Here is an 18,913-nt window from a genome sequence, read left to right as displayed (position 1 = left end):
CCCCGCCCCTGCTGCCCATTTATAATGCAACAAATAATGCAAAAAGTCTTTAAAAAACTTCTATGCTATTAATAGTGATTTATACCACATGACCCAACGTGCCATATAGTTGCTGAAGCAGTGCATTGTGGGCACCTATTGGTCCGTAATATTTGAAGGTGGGCCATCATGAGTCCGGCAGAGAATTGGCTTTCCAATGGGATAAATCATCACATGGAGCACACAAATGGAACATGACCCCACATTGGGTACCCATAAAGAGGACCCTAGTGATAGTCTTTGGGGCCCGCTAAGTCTGGGACCCTAAAAGGACCTTGACTATGGTCTCTTGAGCCCACTAATTGTACCACTGAATGGCCCCCATTGATGGTCTTTGGGGCCCCATAAGAGTAACATTAAATGAACCCTATTGATGGTCTATGGGGCCCAGTAAAATTAACCCTATAGTAACCCAGGTAACAACCTTTGGGGCCCTCTAAGCATATCTTTAAAAGGACCCTATTGATGACCTATTGAACTCAACTAAGTGTAATGCTGATTGGACCCCATGGATGGTCTTTGTGGCCCTGAAAGAGAAAGTTTGAAAATTGGAAGCTGTTGATGATTTATGAAGAGCCCACTAAGGAATTGGCCTAGAATTGGCCCTGTGAACGTTTGGGGCCAATTAAAGGTAACATTAAATTTATCTTGTTGATGTTTTTACTTTACCACAATAGGTGTGCCAAGACAAAAAACTTACCCCCCACCCCCCCCATCCCAGGTGAGGAAGCCGTGTCTTACCACATCTGTTGTCCACGCGTGCTTGACCACTTCCGCACACCTCTGGGGTCTCTGATCCCTTGGGGATCTTTTTGGTGACTTCAAAGTCCTTTCCGGACAGCCGTACGTGAAACTGGTCCTTGCCGATCGCCTTCCTCATCGCCCTGATCGTCTTCCGGAGCCTTTTTTCCGCTTTTCTCCTTACGCAGCTATAATTGCATGACTCTGCGAGAAAATGACAACCGGTCACTGCCTGGAGAGAACAGCAATGCATTATGGGTGGTAACATCGGTGTCATTATATTCCAATCTAACGGCTCTGCCTGGTCACCCAATTGGTCACAAAACAGGAGATACTTGGACAGAAAGCAAGAAAAAGCCGAGAAAAAGCGACCCCGACCCTGCCAACCAACCTGTCACCTCCTTCTGATTGGCTTCCAGCTCAAACTGCACCGTGATCACCGTCTCCTTAGCCGCTGTCTTGCGTCCGCTCGCCCGCCTCTTGCACGTTATGTTTACGAAGTCAAATCTGTCGAAGGCGAGGTTTTGTTTTTCTGTGCGGAGAGATAAAAGGAAGACGGGCAGGCGGGGGATGGATTATTCCGATCTTTGTTTAATTACAACGTCTGATAAAACCGTTTGATACAATGTAACAATTTAACCCTCCTGCAGCGACGGCGCCCCCTGTGATTAGCGCCGTGTCTCTATGAAATAGATGTTTATGTTTTTATATCCTGATCATTAAAATGTTTCTGTTATCAGCCCCCGAAAGTTCCGTCTTAGGAGACCTTCAAATGAAACTTCTGGATTATTATCATTACAATGTCACCCAGGTGAATGTCTGGCCCTCAGGAGCAAGCTGATGGGGAATCTAACATTTGGAATTGTTACTTATTTGAAGTTTTCTTTTAATATAAATCTGTTATTTTTACAAACATTGAATACATTTTACACCTAAAGGAAGAATAGCAGGAGCTGTTTGCTTTCTGATTGTTTCTCTTTATTAGAATCTCTTTATATCCCTCTCTGAACAGAACATGCAGAAAGAGGAAGAAGTCATTCCTCAGATTCAGCTGCTTGTGTAATCTGAGCTTTAGCATTTTGACTTTCTTTCTAGCTTAGGTCAGCTTTTAGCAGCATGTGCCCCATCCGTTAGCAGTTTGCAATCAATGGTGATAAATTAGAGGAAATCATGGAGTGCAGATATAGGAGAGTGATTTCCAGAGGCTGGATTGCTTAATAAATAGGATTGGAGTTTCATTGATTATACACTGGAGTATTTATGTTGATGATGTATAAGGGTTTGAATAAACACAAAAGATATATATGTGCATGTATACATATTGTTATGTTTGTTGGATTGTATAAGGATACATAGATATGTTTTAGGTGGAACTCTCTGTTTTCTTCCCGTCTTTGAATAGAAGAAGCATTTGTTGCTCTATTCCTCAATTCCTGTTACAAGCTGCTAAAAATCTTATAAAAGTCATAAAGTTCCTAAATTGTTTTTAATTTGATAATAGTGAAAATGTCATCCCTGGGGAATCAAGTAATCATGGAAATGTAAATAAATATATGATAATGCCAAGTGAATATTTTATAGTAAAAGAAATGTGTTTGTATTTAGAATCATGTATGGAGATCTTGGTATTTGTTCTGATGAAGCTGTAATAGGCGAATTGATATTGAGATTTATAGAAAGAAAAGAAATGGTGCTTGTGGATGTGAAAACATCTTGTTGGATATATAATCATTGGGATACAATAATTGGTTTGTGTATAGAATTTGTTGTTTTACTAAGAATTTATCAATAAATATGAAATGATTTTATTCAAAGTAATATGTGTGTAAAAGTGTAATTATTATTATTACCTAAAAAAGGACATATGGGAAATTTGTCTCGATTTTGAAATTTACTAAGGGGTGGGGTACAGCAAATAATTAAGACGCTCGTCGGCTATATATTAATAGAAAATGAGTATAAAATATGCTGCAGGTAATATAGTCACCCCAACAATTTATTAGTAAACAGAATGTGGCCCATTTGAGGACTCTGGGTGCAGGATTGTCTCTAACATCGGATTCTGGCAGGAGATTCACAGACTGGATTCCGAATTCAGTCCACACACAGGAAACGAGGGCCCCTCCTGCTTTGTACCGACTGGCGGGCGAGTTCCTACCTGACACCTTGTTGTGGGCGAGTCCCTGGTAGGCGTCTGTCCGCTTCATCCTGCAAGCACCATCATTCGACTTAAGTGAGATTGTTGTGTGTATGGTGAGAAGATCTACAGGGGGAAAGGAAAACAAAACTTATCAGAAGTTATCAATACAAGAAACACCAACAAATCATTGGAAATGTGTCACCAGAAAATCATTGACTTGCAGCAGATCACAAATTATTCCAACTCATCCTGTTCTAGGGTGACAACGCTCAGTCTCTGTACTATATGGGGAAGCAGCGTTGTCACCATAGGGCAGGTTTACAGAACATCCCCCCTTCTTATCTCCACATTAGAGGGGTAAATGTTCTTCCGTGCTCAGACAAAGCTGGGGACAATGTGAATTGGGACAGAGAGAATGCAAAAGTCAACAAAACGTTTTACGAGATCACAGGGCAGAATATAAGTAAAGATCATGTTTGATTGGTCGGTTCTCCAATACCCCAATCTTTCTTCCGAGGATTCATGTTATCACCATTTTCAGTCACTTTTACTTTATCATTTCTTTTATTGTTTAGCAATAAAATGAGGAGTAGGGCCATCCTATGGGAGTCATATACCACGGTGAATGCAGCTTTAGGATTTCCCTGACATGATTAAACCCCGGTGTTTGTTCACCGAGCAGACAAATATATTGCTGGGACGTTCGGCTCCTCCTGGCCAGACAAATGTTTTTAGATCTGCAGGAAGCTGCGGTGACAAGCCCGGCCCTGTCATCTCACAGTTGGTAATTATAACCTAATTAGCGATAATCATTTCTGAAACAACAACAGGAAAAAATTCATCTCAGACATTCTTATGCTCTCGGCTGTGAGAGAAGTGGGATCAGCAGAGTATAATAATGGTGCCGGGAGCCAAGCGTGGTGATTCTATGACTAGACCGCCTAGATTGTAAGCTCTTTGGGGCAGGGTCCTCTCCTCCTGTATCACTGCCAGTATCTGTCTGTCATAATATGCGTAATATGTTATTAATATTAATATTATTATTATTAAACAGGATTTATATAGCGCCAACATATTACGCAGCGCTGTACATTAAATAGGGGTTGCAAATGACAGACTAATACAGACAGTGATACAGGAGGAGAGGACCCTGCCCCGAAGAGCTTACAATCTAGTAGTTGCCGCTATATAAATCCTGTTTAATAATAATAATAGGTTAAGGTAAAGCTGGTCACAGACATAACGATCAGAGCAATCGGAGCTCTGCAATTGTTTCTCCCATAAACACAGAGACATTGCAGCCACTTTGTGTTCTCGGTGTCGCTGCATTCTGTATTGGTGCTGCCTGTCATGGTCTGACCCCCATGGACTCCTCTCCATCAGCCCGGTATACAATGTCTATCATTCACATGTGATTGTCTTGTGGTTAGGAAATAGTTCAAACTTTTAGACCTGCAGTAGGGGCAAAACTAAACCCAAGGGGTAATTGTGAACTTACCAGGTAAGGGTTTTGTTCATCACAAAGCAATCCAGATCATTTCCCCAAATTAAACTAATAAACTCTAATAATCAAAACTGTACAATCCTATAACACCGATCAGCCAAAACAATAATCCCCCCGTCCCAATATTGTTTAATCCCAAATGGGGAACGGTTTTAGACAAAATAGGCAATTGGGCAAATATGAAGTGGGAGCTCCAAAGGCATAAAATTCCAGCTCCTTGCAGCCCATGTAATTCTTTCATTTGGAGAAGGTGGGGACAAGGGGGAATTGTCTGGTTTGCCAGCCATGTTTGGCTCTGGGCATGGACTCCTCCAGACCTAAAAGATGTTCTGTGGTATCCGGCACCAAGATTTTGGAAGCAAATCCTTTAAATGCGCAGTCCAACCTGTTTTCTTCCCATAGTGCAACTTGTTGCCTCCACATGGGGCATCACCAAATGACTTCATCCAAATTATGTAAATGAGACTCATCAGACCCGGCCACCTTCTTTTATTGCTCCATGGTCCGGTCCTGGTGCTCATGTGCCCATTATGAGCCTGGGGTCAGCATGACACTCCCTATTGTAATCATTATTATTTTCAGCAATTCAAGCTACAGCATTTCATCTATAGCAGGGGGGTCAAACTCCAATACACAGAGGGACAAAATTAAAAACTTAGACAAAGTCGGGGGCAAACCTTGAAATTTATTGAAAAAATTGAGGAAATGTTTCCTTCTCATAAGAGAAAAAAAAAAGAGGATTTGCTTCACATTCAATCTGGAACAAGCTTATAATAAAGAAAAAGGCATAAAAAAGTTTTTTATTTTTTATTTTACTTAGGAAAAAATCTTCTGCCTTTTTCTCTATTTGTAGCCTTCGGAGTTAAATTTCAATGGTAACCTTTTTGCACAGGCTAACAATAATAATAATAATAATATTCTTCTATGAAAATCCAACAGAAGGGAAAAGGGTAGCAAGGAAAAGCTGAGGCAGAGTGCTGAAAATGCCAAACGCGGCCAATGCCAAGCTAAATCTTATGAGTGCCCGCCGCTGAAACTCTTCATTGAAATAGCGCCGCTAAAATTCCCGGCATTACTTGCATCTATAAAACAGTCCAATGCAGGGCCATGGACAGGCAGAGAGCCCGCTGGTCTATAGACACGAGTGATGCCGGAAATTGTAGTAGCGGGGCTATTTCAATGTAGCGGCGGGCCAGCTGCAGTTCATATTTAGGATTCCTTTGGGGCCCTAAAAAAGGGATGTTAGGGGCCAGATTTGGCCCCCAGACCAGAGTTTGACACCCCTGGCCTATAAGATCAGATCAGACTGGCTGCCTCGTTGCCTATATTCTCATGCCATAAGGAAAGCCACAATTTCCCCACTTTTACAATAAAATAGCTTCCTATGCTGACGATAAAACAATACTTGGAGTGGATATAACACAAAGGGGACAATAAACTTTCACAACTGCAATGGGTTGAGCACTGAGAGACAATTCGGTAAAAGACCCCACTTACCTCCATTAGCAGTCTCGTTGCCTTTGGGGTGTCTCGGTTTTCCACAGGTGAGGGTATAAGATTCCTGCAGTCCTGAGAAGACAAAGATCTCATTGTTATAGATCCAGAATTAGAAGTATTGATGTGTGAGGATAATATTCACCAAGATCTAACTGGTCAAGTGATCAATAATAATACGGTAAATATATTGCAGCTTATCGTTCTTTAATATAGCGGCTGCATTTACTCTTTTTTAACAAGTTTAGGGAATACCTGTTACTAGAATTCCAATGTATACTGAACTGAAATCTTTCCCTTAGGGAAGTGGGTGGGAGTGTTCTGTAGTCTTATAATAAAGTGATCCCATTATATCTCCTTAGAACAGAGGTGAGGTATTGGCAGGATTGAACACATCAAAGGATTGGTAGGCAACGATGAATTTCTTTTTTCTTCTTTAGTTTGAATAACTAATAAAGTGAACTTGTGAAATATTTGTATAAGTCTCAGATGCTTCTATTACCATTATCAGCCAGCAAAGACTTTCCAGTGTTCCTCTAATAGAGGAAATATGAGTGAATCTTTGACATATATCAGAGACGTATCATAATATCCATCAAATACATAAATCAAGCCAGGAAAGAAATCACAAGACTTCCACAGATAAATATTTATCAGAGAGGAGCACAGAGAGCTTTCCAGCAGATTCAGGCAGCCGGGGGTAATAAATTACCCCATAAATATAATATACATATAATATACCCTTAGGTGGGGCTTTAAGGTTTAAATTAAACTTGAAGAATTTCGGAGGGTGGGGGGTTACTTTGGCGCCTTCTCTTTAAAAGCAGAAAAATCTGTAAATGTCATGCCAGGAAAAATCCAATCTGTGCCGGAAGACAAAATTCAGTTGGATGTTAGAAGGAAAAGGAATTATCATATAAAACGATGAAAAGTGAATGGCGTGCCAATTGCTCCCAGCAATAACAGCTTCTTCCCTCTCCGTGTGGATGTGACATGTTCAGACGTCATCCCTGCCACGTGTGTAAATCAAAGCACGTCCTATGTAGTTATTCCATATTGGCTTTATTACATGTTCAGGTTTATGCTTATGGGTGGAATTTGGTGCTTGTGGCCCCCAGCTCTGCCCAATGCAGATCAATAATCTCCTCTCAGCAGTCATTCAGCAGGGATGCTAAACACGGACGGCTGGTGTCCAGGAGGGCGGCGCTTGTGGTTGGCACAGGCCAGTCTAACCATTTATTGGTTTATTTCTTCCTTAGGAAGCCTCCCAAGGGATTATTAATGCCCCATACATATTCCCCTAGGTGTCCCTAAGCTAACACCTACCAGGAACGGAATGGACCAGGGCAGGGCAATTGATGAAACATCTCTCAGTGCCGCCATTCTTCACACATTGCAGAGAAGCTTTGGAGGAAGTGATCTCCGCGATGGGAATATCCGCCTCTAGATGGGATAAAAACAGAAGAAATGGAGAAAACAGTGCAAGAACTTCAATATCGGTGCCGGAGGATCCCAATACCCCCAGGGGGGTGGAAGGGAAAGCAGAAGGGTATCATGGGGGAGGTAAAGGGAGAAAGAAGGGGATGACCCGAGGGGAAGGGCCGGTGAAGGGCAGGGGGTAATTAGAGAGAAAAAGTGAAAAGGGTAAAAAAAAAGGAGGAGATCAAAGGTCAAGAGGGAAAATTAGAACCAGAGAGGTACAGCAGCAAGGGGCGGGGGGGGGATGGGAAGGAGGAAAGATTTGCTGGGGGGAGAATGTAAATGAAGGGGAGGAAAAAAGTACCGTGTGCTGAGACAAATGGGGCAGGGGTCAGGAGGGAGGGCATGGGAGGTAATAGTAAGGGCAGGAACAGAATAGGGGGGGCATTAGAGTAAGAGAAGGGAAAGTATAGGGAGGGCATTAGAGTAAGGGCAGGGACCGTATAGGGGGGGCATTAGAGTAAGGGCAGGGACAGTATAGGGGGGGCATTAGAGTAAGGGCAGGGACCGTATGGGGGGCATTAGAGTAAGGGCAGGGAAAGTATAGGGAGGGCAATGGAGTAAGGGCAAGGAAAGTATAGGGGGAGGCATTAGAGTAAGGGCAGGGACCGTATGGGGGGCATTAGAGTAAGGGCAGGGAAAGTATAGGGAGGGCAATGGAGTAAGGGCAGGGACCGTATAGGGGGAGGCATTAGAGTAAGGGCAGGGACAGTATAGGGGCGCATTAGAGTAAGGGTAGGGACCGTATGGGGGGCATTAGAGTAAGGGCAGGGACCGTATGGGGGGCATTAGAGTAAGGGCAGGAAGCGTATGGGGGGGGGGGGTAGAATACAAACAGTTCTTGCAGTCACAATATGACAAACATATAATGAATACAATCTTTATCTTGCAGATGTCAGACTTTCCTTACCTCGTCAGACAACGTTATAGCCGATTCACCGGCGGTGACACAGTACAGAATTACAATACAGGTGAAAGTAACAATATTGATCAGAAGACATTCACATGGGTTATAGACAATAAAAGGTAAAATTAGGTCAATAATGGAGGAACAAGAATCCTATAACCCCCCATCCCCAGCAATGGAGAAATTATTTAGCCTTTGCACCACATCCCTCAGCCATCCCAATGAACAAACTCCCAGCATGCAATGCAAGAGACGCCAACAGGTAAGTACGGAGGACAGATCAGGTATTAGTGACAGGATGGCGGCACACAACACACGCCGGCCAATCACTCAGCACACAGGAAGGTGAAAGGTAAAGTATCTCCTGTTTTATCATTTCATGGACAATAAGAACACAATCATGTGACATAATAATGATAATGAGTTTCATGGACCCAATATGACTTTAGGTGTTTCAATGGCTAATGCACCCTGCTGGGACTTGTAGTGCTCCAGAATTAGAGCACCCAATATCCTCTGCAACTGGGACAATTCACTGAGATGTAAATGTAACTTTACCTGTGTTCACAATTTCATCTCCCTAAAATTTTCCCTCATATAAAACAGGGGACACAATGATCATTTTTACCCTAAGAATTACCCAAAATTTACCCCAAACCCCCCTCTACCCCTCCAGATCTTGCCCTTCCTTGTTTCTGTATTATTAAATTTTTTTAGTGTTGTCAGCTCACTACAGGAAGTTAGCAGCTCTCTGGATTTCTGTTGGCTGATATTTGGGTAAGGGACAATATGGGAGGAAATGGGAAAATATTGCAGATAAATAAAATATAAATGCAATGGGTTCACCTCCTGGAAACTCTCACTGATCCCCTGCTAGGTGCAATATAACGGAATATAAATGAAGATTATTGGAATAAAATAATACAATAAAATAACTTGTGTCTGCTCATTCCAGCTTTGGGGAATTGGAAAATTGTTTTTTTGTAGAAAATGATCATTGCCGTGCGCCCTGCATGGATTGAAGCCCCCCAGGTGTTACATTTTAGTGAATTGACCCCAATGTGATAAAGGAGTGGAGTCCACATAACCGTCTCTTACCCACACAGTCCTTGCGGTTCCAGTGTAACTTGTAGCGCGGGGGACACTGGCAGTAATAATCGCCCATCGTGTTGACGCAGGTGTGCGCACAGCCGCCATTGTTGATGCTGCATTCGTTAATGTCTAAGAAATAGAGAACAACATCAGAACAAAGAGAATCACAGCGAAAACAGCCAGGAAAAGAAAGGAAAATACCCCAAACCATTAATTCTGCCTTTAAATGTGCAATTAGAAAACATAAATTCTGCAGCAATTGTTTATGGCGTCCAACAGTCATACAAAACCAAATACATGCAAAGCATGCAGCCGGATTCAGGGGGTTCATTTATTTATCAGAAGCCTCTAAAACTAAATGTTTACAGGGGATACGAGGAGTTCAGCTGTAAGAAACAATATAAGAATCATAATCAAATAAATGGACATTGGAGTTGTTTTGGAGAGGTGGTGACCCCGGAGCCCCATGCAGAATGGCTCAGGTACGTGACATCAAAGTTTTAAAGTCTATTGGATTCCAAGTGAATGCAAAGTGAAAGGTTGTACTTTTAGTGAATGGTTATTATGGCATTAGGAAATAAGTGATAAAAAGCATGGAGTTGTGTCACTTTACTTAAAGCTGTGGATGAAAGTCTTTGGAATCATTGTGAATTTTTGGAAGAAAGAGAAAATTAAACTTAATTGGCGCAAAGGTGAAGTTTGCATTTTGGAGAATATACAGAGAATTTGATGATACATTATGTCCTTCTGAAGAAGCCTATGGGTAAGGACAAAAAGTTTGAACAATATGAAATATTCATGTAAACTTTGTACTCATTGAGATATGTGTGTTTCTAGCATGATTGTTTTAACAAGTAAACATAATAAATTAGGTTATTTTTTTTATATATAATTTTATATTTATTTTAATACCGCACCTGAAAATCCTCATAGTTTAAATAATTGGTTTATTAATTGGGGGGGGGGCAGGAAGGCAGGAAGAATTGTGGGGGAAGGGCTGTATGGAAGCTGTAGGGCTGTATGAAGACTTGGGGAGATATATGAAGGTTGGAGGCTGAAAAATTCTAAATGAATGAGGGCGAGGGTTGGGGGGTTTCTATAATAGAAGGGCGATTTTATAAAAGTTGGGGTCATAGGAAAGATTTGAGGGTGCTGTATGAAAGCTGTTGGGTGCGTTAAGACTTGAAGGGCTCTATGAAATTTGGGGAGGCGGAATGAACAGTATGGAGGCTGTAAAGAGCTGTATGAATGAGGGACAGGCTGTATAAAGCTGGGGGGTAATTATATAAAAGTTGGGGCTGTATGACAGATTGGGGGGTGCTGTGTAAAGGCCGGTGGAGGCTGTATATAGGAAATTGAGGCTTTAAAAAGGATTGGGGAGGATGCAAAAAGATGGTGGGAGGTTGTATGACGAAAGAAGGGGTTACATGAGGCTTTATAAAGGACGAGGCCCTGTATGCAGCCTGGGGGTATAAAGTCTAGAGGGGCATATTTTACCCCAAATTCCCCCTCTTCCCTACACTGCGGAAGCCCCCCTTATCTGGGAATCCCAGCACTCAGTCCCCGGCTTATAATATGAGGATATATAATCTCGTTCTCCGCAGGGATCATCCACTGCCAAGTTTCCACACCGCTGGATTCCGAGTGAAAGTTCAGGGAGTATTTTGGGCTCCTGGTGTGACAATCGGCCCTCTCACGAAGGCGAAGATTTTCCATTTGGCCAAAGGGCAACGAAGGGAAGAGACACCAAGAGAGATGGGCACACCGCAAGGAACCACTTGGCATTAAGAGGCTGTATTTTTGGCATTTTTATGATTTCACCGGCGGTTAGATGCCGTGCCGCAAAAGTCTGCAATGCGGTCAGGCCGACACTTTATTTCTGAAGAGGGTAGGAGGGGAAAGGTTTAACCCCTTATGGCTAACGCAGGAAGATCGTTTCCTTAAACAAAGGTTAATAAAATAAAAAATATGAATTTATAACATTTGATCACTTATATTGTGCAAACACCAATCATTAGCTAGAGCTCAGACACACCCCCAGCACCAGGACCAATGGGAGAGCTTGTCCAAGGCCTGACTACAAGAAAAGTCAGAAATTGCATAAATCATTCCCAGCTGTAGCACCGAATGCCATTTATCTGTATTGCCCCACAAAGCTCCATATTGGGCCCCCAGCAGAAGGCTGCCCTATGCACAATATAAATCGGTAGAATGAACGATTTGTTCTCAATAGCGCACAGATCCACGGCTGATTCCCAGCATGGCATGACGCAGAAAGCCAAACCCGGGACATTTAATGGCTACAAATAAACTATTTAGCATGTTTTATAGAATTCCACCCAATCTATGACATCACAATGGAAATGTTGCACCCTGCACCCAAGACTTAGCAGGTGTGAATAGGCCCCTGGCAGGAGGGGTGGGGCAGGGCCCTCTCGCCCTCCCATAATGGACCCTTTGTACAGTCACTTAGCAAACACTCACAGCGGGTATTATTAGCAAACGTTTACTCATCGCTGCCGGGAAGAATCAGCTAGGACAGCTAACAAGGCCATCATAGCCGCCCCTTAAAGGGCAAAAAGAAAAATCAGTCCATGGAGACACCAAAGCGGAGTCACAGCTTCCAATCAGTTTACTTTAAAGAGAACCAGTCACAACTGAGCTAATGCAAGAATCCCAGTATTCTTCCTTGCTCTTTGTCTGTGCAGGACAGACGGGTTCACTTGTCATGTGTAGCAGCAAAGGCTATGGTGTCCTGTCATTCAGTATTGTTATGCGCACTCAGGAGCTAGAAGCAGTTCTGTGAATGGGTCACCCCTACATTCCATGATTAGCCAACACTGGGAATATATTATAATTTGGCAGCTGGACAGGTTCAGATTAATGTAGTAGTATGATCCTTGTCTTGCAGGTTGCACCAATTCAGACATCATTTCCTGTCACCATGTTCCCAGAACCTGGTTAACCAGGACAAAAGGAGACACTGGAACTGCGCTTCCATATTTTTATTTGCAGAATCCGATTTGTCAATGTTGAGAACATTCCCAATGAGCACCAGCAGGGGGCCTCAGTGATTCTGCTACTGACCATGTGACCTATTCCCGCCAAAAAGTGACAGCAACTGAAAAGCTCCCTTTACAAAACCCCATTAGTGACTTTCTACCCCCGCCAGGTACTCACCTCCGCAGTGTGTCAGCCCGTAAAGGGTGTAACCCTTGTCACAAATGCAGGCAAAGGACCCGGGGTAATTGATGCAGGCGTGGTCACACATCCGATCGAAGGAGCATTCATCAATATCTGCAGGCAACATGAAGAAGACGACAGTTACTTCATTGGTCAGCATGAGGTTTTAATACATTAATCCCTACATGACAAGAGGCCCCTGATGCATGCATTACCCCCATCAAATTTTAGCAGTATCGGTATCAGGTATCAGTATCAGGTGACCTGACAAAAATTAAGTATGCAAATTAAAATTGTTACATTGTTTTAAGAATGTAAATGTGCGCAGTGACGGCTTTGGCCTGCTTCAGCTGTCTCTAAATGGGCGCAGTGACGGCTTTGACCTGCTGCAGTTATGTTTAAATGTGCGCAGTGACGGCTTTGGCCTGCTGTGGCTTTCGCTGCTTTTCTCTGAGGCTGCAGGTTTGTTCGCCAAGCATCTGTGATCCCTGTGTGCTGATTGGTTCCCGATATTTAATGTGGACCAACATGATCTTACCAATAGCAGCATGCACTACTGCACGCTCCTAGCTGTCTCCTAGGTATGGAACGTAGAATAACATATATAAATATAGGGCTGTAGCTTCATTGGAGGGGACTAGCTGCTGCGGCCAATCATCTCCCAGTCTTTGTACCTGTGCAGTGCTTTTCGTTGTGCATTAACTTGTACCCGGCCCTGCAGCTGCAGTCGTAGCTCCCTGCGGTATTGCGGCAGAAGTGCTCACAGTCGTTATTGTCGCTCTGACACTCGTCCACATCTGTAATGACATGGATAATACATTCACATTTTTGCATCGCGTTCAGTACCAGGCATGAAACACAGACCCTGCTCATGTGAGCCCGGGGCATTAAAGATTTGCCCCATGGGGCGTGTCACCTGCCCCTCAGAGAATGCAGCATTATGATGTGGCGTCATGTCACCAGAATGATGAATGCTGTAAAAATTTCAAAAGTAAATGCTCAAGCGAGACTCTAAAATGACAACAAGTACTAAGAGGAAACTTTAGCAAAGCGTCTTGTTGTGTAACTGCTTTTATCTCAGCTGCTTGGCAAACTTGCCTAGTCAGCAAAACGGGTTCCGAAAAGCTGTCACTGCTGAAATATCAGGCTGTATTGATCCTGGAGATCCCTGACCCATTGTTCTGAATGGGACTTCACTTGCTGCATGCTTATTCTATACTGTGCTCAGAGACAGCCAAGCAAAGGGAGAAGAGGAAAGCTATGGTCTGTTCTACATGTCTGTGTGCCGATATATTTATATTACAAAGCCATCGCCATTATCCGGTCCCGGTCAGATCCGCCTGGCACAGAGACCGCCGCCGGCTTTCCCGCGCTTCCCCGCCAACGTGCATCCCTGCCCCCTCTCTGAATGCAGCCTACAACCCACCTTTGCAGGTCTTGCCATCAAGCTGCAAGGTAAATCCTATGGGGCAGCTGCAGCGAACGCCGGTCGATGTGTCCCGGCATGTGCGGTCACACCCTCCGTTATTCACAGCGCACGTCTCTGCGGGGAGAAAACAGATCATCGTCACTCCTCCTACGGCATAAAGAATAGAATTCCCTCCAGGTCAGCTTATTACCATGCCCTGGAAGGATTTAGGCCCCAATGTGGCCCCAATGTGGCCCCAAATACCCAGCATCCTTTGCTCCGCTATATTCACAGCGCGGGTGAATTGCTCTTTGGCACCCAGACACCCCATGACTCTTACCCATCACTAGTCTGCGCTTCACCCGTTTGTCCACATCGGCCAATGACGTGGAGTTGCCCTCCAACTCCTCTTTCTCTGGTGAGTAAAACAGACCAAAGTGGGTCAAAAAACATTCACTATGAGTGAATGAGGAGCAGAAAGATTGATCCTAGTGAGGAGCCAAGCAAAGAAGTAGCACAGCGGCCCCAGATAGTAATAATTACACTGACCGGCGCACGACTTCCCATCCTCCAGCAGCGTGAACTTGGGGTGGCAGCTACACTCGGGCCCGGAGTCGGTGTCATTACACGTGTGTTGGCATTCTCCATTTCCATGGGCACACGTCACTGAGAAGACAACAAATCACAGAGACGTCATACAAAGCCCGCTACAAGGCAGGAAAAACACATTAAGGGAGCTCAACCGGAAATCAATATGTTGTGTGACTGCTGGAACCCCCTATGGCTTTATTGGGGAAACCCTCCACCACTATTCACAGTTCTGCTGCATTACAGAAGATGAACCCAACTGTACCCTCCCCCTGATGGTAATAATGTAATTGTTATGGGATTCCCAACACTAAATGAATAAATCAATGTGATGTCCATCTAGAAGACAGCAGCAGCTTCCCCCCATTATAAGTTCTCATTATTGCTTGGATGGAGCTTTCTAGTGAATGTGGTTAATGTGATTCTGTTTGTATCAGTTTTACAGCGAGAGCTCAGCAAATAGGCTGCAAACCGATCGAGGATTGCTGCACCGTAAAAATGAATGAAAATGGTAGAAATAATTCAAAGAAACAAAACATATTGATTTCGACATTTTATAGACAGAAGCAATCAGTAAAAGTTCCAGCCGTGTGTAATTTCCATGAATTCCCCAGTGGCCCCCCAAGGCTGGCCCCCGGCCCTCCAGTCTTTAGTTTATTTAACATTGCCGTCCTCGGCCATTTCACAACTATTTCCCCTAAAAGCCGAATAATGAAACCGATAACTCGCCGTTGGGAGTGCGGCTGATGTAGTGCGGCTGTTGGCGGACGACAGATCGAACCGCTCAACCTTTACCAAGTTTGAATCTTTTTTCTTGGCATGAATCTGATTTTCCGAAACTCCTTTTATTTGGCTTCACAAAATCTCCTAAATCAGCCGACTTTTAATCACCGCAATTAATGCAATTAGTACTGCGCCTCCGGAAAATATGCGTTACTCAGCTGGATGGGAGCTCCAAAACCGTCCTAACTGGATTTCAACAAGATTTATGGATACCTAATCAGTGTCAGGAATATATTTAACCCATGAAAGCCCAGGCACTGAAAATATTCTTTAAAGGGGCCCTGTCACTCATTTCCACAAGATTATAATATTATAATAAGATATAATAAGATAAAATATTTTAGCCACGGTATTTATCTGTGAATTTATTGCAAACCCACAAGACTGCCGCTGGGCGCCGCGATATTGGATCTAAAATCCGCGGCCCCAGCACTGAGCTGCCAATATAGAATTCCTCTTCACTCCTCCCCTGGCTGTGTAGTGAGGAGCTGGACCAGCACAGGCAGTAATTAAACACTCCCAGCAGAAGGAAGGGAGGGAGGGGCAGTACAAGGGAATTGGCTCTTTCCAGAGTAGTAACATTTCCTTGCAGTTTCAGGCACATTGTACATGGATAAAAAAGGGAATGTAAGATAATTGAAGTTTCTGTGCTTTTACCTCGGGATATGGCTGCTTTTATTATCTACAAAATAAACTTTGTTGCTATCAGGATCTCAGCTGCTCTATATAAGAAGTGATTTGAGAACCCACCTATTCCATGAGACCTAGAAATGAATAAAAACTCTGGAGGAATAGCTAAGGTGAATCTTCTCATTCATTTTCCCGGGAGCCCCAGCAATGCCAACTTACAAATACAATCACGCTGATTCTTGGCGAGCTCAAATCCCGGCCGGCAATCGCACACTACTCCACCTTTTGGCGTCTCTCGGCAGATATGGGCGCAGCCATGTTCCTTGTTCATACAGCTCAGACCTTCTGAAAAAACAAAAACAAAAAAAAGATTCATCCATAAGGAGTAACGAAAGACATAAAAGACACGGAGGACTCTGCTCCTTCCTCTATAACTCTCCTCTCCTGAAATACTCTGCTCTGCGGGAGGACTCTGCTCCTTCCTCTATACCTCTCCTCTCCTGAAATACTCTGCTCTGCGGGAGGACTCTGCTGTACATGGGGTTATCTCTGCAGCTCCTAAAGTGATACAATGTGTTACAACAGTTCTGCAATCCTTCTTTTTCTCTGCAGGTGGGAAGCTCATTTTTAATCCCTGAAATAAATCTGCCGCTCCGGTTCTGCCAGGATAAACCAAGGGCCGATATTATGAGTTTGGCTTGCTTGGGCCGCAGGCTTAGCACCGACCCCAACCCTCAGCGCTGTAACGTTATTTCAATCCAAATGGAAACGCGATCTGTGTATCAAAAATAAAAGCGATTTCTCGCCTATAAATCCCTCATTTGGGGCCATCTTACCGACACCTAAGAACCTGCTACAATGTGACGACTATCTGGACCGGCCGACCGGCTGAACATCCAGACCGCAGCTTGACAAGCTGGAAAAAGTGGAAGTTGATGTTGGCTTGTGGACGCAGGGAAAATGCTGGGAACTCGTATATTAATATCGCGGCTTTATAAAAAAAAACCCTCCGGAGGACTTTCCAGCAAGTCTGCGCTAAAAGAAAAAAAGTTTGATGGTGAAACTGAAGACAACGCTGTAACAGCCTATAAAATAAAGACCTTGGCGCAGCTCGTGGAAGCCTCTGGGCTTTGTTCTGCTTCGCAATCAGGAGGTCGAAAGTTGAGAATTTGCAGGTCTCTGACACGGGGTGACGGCTCAGACTAAAGAAAAGGCAAAGCCATTATAAAAAGACGACAACGATATCGCCATCAATGACAGCAGCCAATGAGACCTCCTATGAAAGATTCAGCAATACGACTTAATTTCATCACTTTGTGCCCCCTGGTATGGGCATACGGTCTGCAAAATACCGGTACACGTTGGTACAAGTTAGCTGATTCTCCAGTGAAGTCCGCCTAATCCATCCTGCTGCAATAAAGTGGCAACAATGCTGCAATGCTCCTATATTCAGAGCTGTTGTCACTTTTATGTTTTATCACTGACTGTGTGTGGTCACAAAGGGACCGGCATGCCACTTATTGAGGGAGAATAAAGCAATGGCTTCAGATGGTAGACATGATGGTGATAATGGGGCATATTGGTGGCACTGGGGGTAATAAATGCTAGAATGTTAAGCAGCACTATAATGGGGATGCCCAGTGACCACCATGGAGGAGGGGTTGTGACAATGATGGGCGATAGGAAAAAGCATATTTTGGGGAGGAAGGGGCACACAATGACATACAATGCATTGCACAACCACTCCACCTTCTATCCCCCCCCCGAAGATGTTCAGGTTCTTCGGGAAATCTTCATCTCTTTCACTTTGCCGTCTCTAAACCAACCGAATCCCAAATTATTCAAAATTAAAAAAAAAAAAACAGAATTGGCTTTGGCCGGACTTTCTGTTCCAAGCAGAAACCGCAGAATCTTTTTGTGTTTCAGCAAGATAATCGCCAGCCATGAACTGGAGGCCGCGCGGTTTTACGGAGAAATGTTTATCCAACAAAACCGCAGAAATCCAGCTGAACTCCCACAGCCTCACCTGCTCGGGGCTCCCGCGGCCCCATTTCCTCCAGCCAGGTCCATTCGTCTCAATCTCAGCCTCTAAATTACACTTAATGTGGCCTTTTCATCATCCAACCAGGTGACCTCTGACCCCCGGAAGCCCTAAAGCAAATTGCCAGTCCTGGCTTCTTGTAACAAGATCCAAATCCTCCCCATCGGAGGGTAACATTGCTCAATGGCGCATGGAGTACATTACGCTGCCATAATATTATCTTAACAAAAACAAACCACCCTCCCCCCATCATAATACCGCTCCGCAATCCAACACCAAGCCCCGGCCAACCCTAACTGCACCCTTCCTGTTCCCCATACAGCCAACCCAACCCAGACAAAACAACACAAATACCCTAAAAATGTTACCAAGCACCCCGACCTTAACATACTGACCATATGATAGCAGCCCCCATATAACACCGGCTCCATAACGGCAAAACTGACATTCCCGGATCATGGAAGAGGAGAAAAGACAGGGGCAAGAAGAGATGATGGAGGGGATTGGGGAGAGAGAAGAGAAGAGGTTTTTTTTTTGGGGGGGGGGGGGATAAGGGAGGTGGAATTTAATTTCTACCACTAAGCGTTTGCTAAGACTTCAAGGTATAATCTAACCCAGATCTTTTCCCACAGAGAAACTTGGTGATCACGTTTTTCACATGATGCTCACGTTTGGTGCTCAATTATCCCTCCCCACAAAGATAGGTGGCGTGTGTCTCAGGGTCTCCACTCTGAACAACAAGAAAAAAAATGTCATTAGGAACAGCCTAACGTCACGTCAGACCGTCCCCAGGTTCGTGTTTCGTGAAGTGGCAGTGAGAGATCAGTACTAACCTGCTCTGCAGGAATAACGGTCCATCCCTGACTCTGTGGCTTTACAATATC

General features: G+C 44.0%; 1 protein-coding gene across 4 annotated transcripts in view; it reads right to left on the bottom strand.

The window, feature by feature from the left end:
- Positions 1-18,202, bottom strand: part of SCUBE2 (signal peptide, CUB domain and EGF like domain containing 2) — a 22,609-nt gene extending 4,407 nt beyond the window's left edge. The window contains exons 1-13 of one of the 4 annotated variants that reach the window (XM_072422339.1): positions 18,015-18,202; positions 16,208-16,333; positions 14,537-14,653; positions 14,328-14,402; positions 14,006-14,122; positions 13,254-13,376; positions 12,577-12,693; positions 9,403-9,525; positions 7,245-7,361; positions 5,922-5,993; positions 2,939-3,043; positions 1,172-1,312; positions 781-984 (exon numbers count right to left, since the gene is read on the bottom strand). In XM_072422339.1, the coding sequence (XP_072278440.1) occupies positions 781-984; positions 1,172-1,312; positions 2,939-3,043; positions 5,922-5,993; positions 7,245-7,361; positions 9,403-9,525; positions 12,577-12,693; positions 13,254-13,376; positions 14,006-14,122; positions 14,328-14,402; positions 14,537-14,653; positions 16,208-16,333; positions 18,015-18,039 (1,462 nt within the window). In that variant the 5' untranslated portion in view covers positions 18,040-18,202. The remainder of the gene's footprint in view (positions 1-780; positions 985-1,171; positions 1,313-2,938; positions 3,044-5,921; positions 5,994-7,244; positions 7,362-9,402; positions 9,526-12,576; positions 12,694-13,253; positions 13,377-14,005; positions 14,123-14,327; positions 14,403-14,536; positions 14,654-16,207; positions 16,334-18,014) is intronic. The other 3 variants (XM_072422336.1, XM_072422338.1, XM_072422340.1) reach the window with 3 other exon arrangements.
- Between the last annotated feature and the right edge of the window lie 711 nt (positions 18,203-18,913).

The sequence above is a fragment of the Pyxicephalus adspersus genome, chromosome 9 (genome assembly GCF_032062135.1).
Source record: "Pyxicephalus adspersus chromosome 9, UCB_Pads_2.0, whole genome shotgun sequence".
Lineage (NCBI taxonomy): Eukaryota > Metazoa > Chordata > Amphibia > Anura > Pyxicephalidae > Pyxicephalus > Pyxicephalus adspersus.
The sequence above is the reverse complement of the archived record's forward strand: the minus strand, read 5'-3'. Positions and strand labels throughout refer to the sequence as shown.